This window comes from Charadrius vociferus, unplaced genomic scaffold (genome assembly GCF_000708025.1).
Source record: "Charadrius vociferus isolate BGI_N301 unplaced genomic scaffold, ASM70802v2 scaffold282, whole genome shotgun sequence".
Lineage (NCBI taxonomy): Eukaryota > Metazoa > Chordata > Aves > Charadriiformes > Charadriidae > Charadrius > Charadrius vociferus.
In genome coordinates, this window is record NW_009647731.1 from 6,697,847 (window position 1) to 6,702,971 (window position 5,125).

The following is a 5,125-nucleotide window of genomic DNA, read 5'->3' on the forward strand; positions in this document are numbered from 1 at the left end:
TAAATGCATTCAAACCAAAAATATATGGCAGATGTTAAAGTGAGGGGAAGTCTATTCCTTGATTTATCTAGGGATAGTATAGATTCTTCATGGCTTATCACCTTTAAAACATGACTGAATTCCTCCCTAGAATTGATGCTGTAGAGCAGGCTAAAGGACTTGATATAAAAAAATAACTAAGCAAGCAGAGTGAGATCGCATAATGTGTCATATGCACTGGCTGAACTAGATAATTCCCATGGTGTTATCTGGCTGTAAAACACACTTTAGATTTTGGAGTGAAGGGTGCTCGGTGGATTAGCAGGAAGAATTGCTGGTTGCTTTGCTATAATACTGAACTAATTTGTTAGTAAATATCATCTATCTCACATCTTCCTGCTAATAAGTCTGTCTAATAAGATAGTTAACTCTGTGTCAGCAGGTTTTTTTAATGAAATTCTAATATTGACAGAAATCTGCCATCAAATTTTTTTATAAGTAAGCTATATGGTGAACAGTATTGATAAACTTTAAGTCAGCTTATTTCATTGATATTGTCTTTGGTTTTGTTCTTTCTACTTTTCAGAGTTACTTGCTCTAAAGTTACTTAACAAATCATTGTCTGAATATTGTCAGAAAACTCCACCAAATATTCTTAAGCCTGAGAATGGAGACCCTTGCTGTGCTTTTTTCTCTGGTAAGTAACTAATTTTTTTTTTTACAGGGTGAACATAAAGCAAAAAAAAAAAAAAGCTGATAGTTTGCATTGGTAGAGGTTAGCAAATAATTGGATTTATTTACTAAAAAGTAAATGCTGGTAAACTTACTAAATATGCGAAGTAATTTTTTTTCTTTTTTAAACTTTTTTTAAAATTAGATGATGGTAACTGGTACCGTGCTTTGGTGCAAAATGTTACTTCAGATGGAACTGTTAAAGTATTCTTTGTGGACTATGGAAATGTTGCGGAAGTGCCACTGGATAAAATACGGCAGATCTCATCCTCATTCCTAAAACTTCCATTTCAAGGAATTAAATGCTGGCTCTCAGGTAGATCATCTTATGGATTCATTCTCTTGTACGAACTACTGCATTTAGAGCCTTGCTGCTTTGGGGGAAGGAGGTGATGACAGGTTATATTTCACAGCACTGTTTTGTGGGTGGTTTTGTGGGTTTTTTGTTTGTTTTTATAAAAAATGTCTGCATTGCTTTCTTCTGTTGTGTTCTTCTATTAATTCTCTGCCTCTTCCTTTTCCACACCAAATCAAAATTCTATGAAATTATTCTTTCTTTCTAATGTAGTCTACTTGGTTTAAAAATAAAAAATGTGGAAACAGGAAAAAGCTCAAAACCACAGTTTGTCAAGGTGTATTCTGCTGTTTGGGTTTTTTTGTCTCTTAAAATACTTTTTTTCTGCTCCTCTGATGAAAAGCTATATTGAATTGATTTATAAATAGTATTAACAGTGTTGTTTATGCTAAGGCACAAGGATTTACTTGGTAGAATATCATAAAATGTAGAAAACAAAACTTGGAAGTGCTGAGGAAATGTGTTATTTTAGAAGAAAGGAGGAAGAGGGAGGTCAGTTAACGGGGTGAAGTACAATGTGTATCCCGAAGACGGTAAAACTAGTGTTGGTATTTCGAATTGTGCTTTAAAAAAAAAAAAAGATTTTTTTTTTTTTTTAAACAAAAATACAATCTTGAAGAAAGTCGCTTAACAGAGGTATTTTGAACAGTTTTCCTACCTCCTAGGTATAAAGCCTGGTAATAGCAAATGGATTCCAGAAGCTACAGCAAGATTTCATATGTACACTGCAGGGATGAAGCTTCAAGCCAGAGTAACTTCCCTTTCCAGAGATGGGGCTGGTGTAGAGCTTATTGACAATTCCACAGGTCATCCAAAAGTGATTAATGAGATACTAACTTCTGAAAAATTGGCTGTAAAGGAAGTTCTGCAAGATAAAAATAACTTCCCAAAAATGTCTGTTGACAAAAAAGGTAAAGAATTTTCACTATTCCAGCCTTTAACCAAGATCTTGCTGTTTAACTATAGTTAATAATAAATGTGCATAGTCTTGATTATACTGTCAGTTTTTACAGTGAAACACAAGCTGCCCTGCAGGTGGCATTATAGACAAAAAGAGAAAGATAAAAATTGCTGGGTTTGTCTTAAATGAATGCTATATGAATACTTGATAGTAAAGAATTACAAATTTGCTACAACTGAAACTTTTCCCATGTTTACTTTCCAATATCTTATTTTTCTGAGATGTTTCTTACTTTAGCTACTGTTATATGCTAACAGTTTATGAACAGCAAATTAAGCAAGAACTATCTTGGTTTAGATTTCTGTTGTTGAAGTGAAGACATGCAGTTGTCTCTCAAATTCAAAAAGATACTCTATAACAGTTACTTATTGTATGTGTTTGGAGGAAAGCGGTACACTGCGTTTTCTGACTATTTCTATTAGAAACCTCACTTGGACACTGGAAGCCGATTGAGTTGGCTGTAGATGAAACTGTATCTGTCTGTATAACAGAAGTTGTAAGCCCAGACTTGTTCTACGCTGTGCCAGTTCAAACTAAAGGTAAGAAAAAAGTGTTCACTGTTCCTAATATCAGTAAGAAGTCACTGTTGCAAGCTATTTAATAGAACAAAAGCCTATAGCAACTGAACTGCGTGGAAATGCAGCTTGGACAGTAGAAAAATGGAAAGAAATGCAAAAGGTGGAAACAGAGGAGCTTTAAAAGTATGTTCTTCATTATACCCAAATGTGGTTAGTTATCAGTTCTTTTTTTTTTTTTTTTTCTGTAGATCAAGAGAAGCTACAGAGGCAGTTGATTGAACTAGAAGGCTACTGTAAATCTTGTAAGAGCCAGCCCTTCAAACCAAAGCTGGGTGAAGCCTGTTGTGCCAGGTTTTCAGGTGAGGCAATCGTTTGTTCTTCTGTTTCCTTGACCAGTAAAACACAACTTTCATTTTTGCTGTAGAAAAAGGAAAAATGCCACCTCTAAAGTGCTTACAGATCTCTTAATTCTGTTACAAAGGATAGCCTGGCTGCATCTTTAGGGCAAAGAAACCGTCTGACAGTCTAGGAAAGAAAATAAGGAATAGCTTGTGCCCTGCAAAATGTGTGGTACTTTAAGAGGAAAGCAAGCTAGTTACTATTTAAACTGAAATTTGTTTGTTTTTGAGTCACAGGGGCATGAAATTAATGGCAGAGCAATAGTGCACTTGCACTTATACAGGTACACTTCTGGTTTCTGGATGCCTGGGTGGTTTTTTTGTTGTTGCTCTGTGCAGGCATGGGGCAGTGACACTGGCTATCACAACTGATCATTCAGCTTTGTTAGACTGACAAGCTGTCCAGGCTTTGCAAACTGTTAGTTCAAGTCAAAAGTATTCTTAACGGTGAGGGAGCTTAATTTATTGTCGTAGTCTTTCAGAAGAGGTACTCTGCTGATATATTAGCTCAATATTTTTTTAAAAAGTAATGTTGGCTCATAAATATTAAATGTTGATTGTTACAGGAGATCTAGCTAAGTGCTGAAAATGAACCTGGGTGCTAGATCAGATAACAGCTCATGGAAAACAGGATAGATGAATTAAAGAAAATACTAGGCAGACCACAAGAGTACACCTAAGGGGTTGACAGTTGTTTTTAACTTCCACTGATTTTTTTTTTATTATTATTATATTTTTTGTTTATGGCTCTTAAGTATAATTTAGGAAAAAGGATTTTTTTTTTCTTTTGGCTATGTTTTGAAATGGAATATGCATTGGAAAACAAAAGTAAGGAGCTAGAAGTACAGTGTGCAGACATCCTTAAAACAGTATCGGAGTAAAAATCTTACCTGTATAATTTGAGGAAAATTCTGAAAGCAACACTTAAATCTTTATGAATACAGCAATTGAAAACTATTCCCTTGTTTTGTGGGCTTTCTTCTTGTCAAGTGGCCTTTTGTATATACCAGAATATTTAAAAATTCCTAGAAAACTATACAGATTCTTGTTCTCAGGATAAGCTGTATTCATAAGATGGTATTTCACATGTGATTCTTCTTGTCACGGTCTTTTCAGGTGATGGCCGTTGGTACAGAGCTCTTGTTCTAAAAGCTTCTCAGTCTGCAGTGAAAGTACTATTTGCAGACTATGGGAACACAGAAACTTTACCACTTTCGGAGTTGCTGCCAATCACTGATTCGTACTTAAAGATGCCTTTTCAGACGATTACATGTTCACTTGCAGGTAAAAAAAAAAAAACCAACCAAAAACAAAAAAACCAAAAACAACCAAAAAAAACCCTGAAACAACCAAAAAACCCACCCTGAAAAAGCTCTGACTGGTTCTTTGAACATTATAATCTGTACCTATTCTGATGATAGTGTTCATTCTTTAATACTGATAAACAACATGATGTTCTACTGAAATAGTATGCCAGTTAATACTGCAAAAGCTGTTTTAGAAAGTATGTTTCTAGTTAATTATCTGTAGAATCTAAGCTATTTATATTAGGAAAACTTACCATCCTATTTTCAAAAACCGTGATAGCCTTACACGTAAGATTTATGGGATATCATAAAGGAGTTCTTTATAGAACAAACTTGATTGTATTTTTTTTTTTTCAGGAATAGAGAAAGCTGAGTGGTCTCCATTATTAATTGACAAGTTGAAAGAAATGTTATTGAATAAATACGTCACAATTACAGTGAAAGAGATTAATGGAAATGTTAATTTAGTAACAGTGGAGAAACTTTGTGAAGATGGTAGTCTGAATGTAGCTGACAAACTGGTAATGGAAGGTTTGGTCAAATCCTGCAGTGCTAAAAACTTGTGTACTGAACCTCAAGGTACATACTTTCACTTAATTGCTTCAAATTACTTAATTTCGAGAACTGTAGGTACGTGGGATGCCTAAGTGACTTTTCCTTCTTAGAGAATTCCACGTCACCTTTTAAATTAGGGAAACGGTGTCCTTGTGTATTTTGCTCATTCACTTGCTTTGTTTTTTTGTAGGCAATGGAGGTGAGACCAAATGCTGCTGCACAGAATTAAAAATGCAAGTAAGATTTAGTCCAAGCAACACTCGTTTTTTTACGTTTCCAGAATTTACAAGAAGCCCTATGTGGGAAGCAAACAGGAATAG

General features: G+C 34.7%; 1 protein-coding gene across 1 annotated transcript in view; it reads left to right on the plus strand.

Annotated features, from left to right (window-relative positions):
- TDRD1 (tudor domain containing 1) overlaps positions 1 to 5,125 on the plus strand; it is a 22,564-nt gene extending 17,439 nt beyond the window's left edge. Inside the window, 9 exon segments of the mRNA XM_009881635.1 lie at positions 566 to 676; positions 857 to 1,027; positions 1,732 to 1,977; positions 2,450 to 2,577; positions 2,805 to 2,904; positions 4,060 to 4,227; positions 4,608 to 4,829; positions 4,996 to 5,064; positions 5,067 to 5,125. Coding sequence (XP_009879937.1) covers positions 566 to 676; positions 857 to 1,027; positions 1,732 to 1,977; positions 2,450 to 2,577; positions 2,805 to 2,904; positions 4,060 to 4,227; positions 4,608 to 4,829; positions 4,996 to 5,064; positions 5,067 to 5,125 — 1,274 coding nt within the window.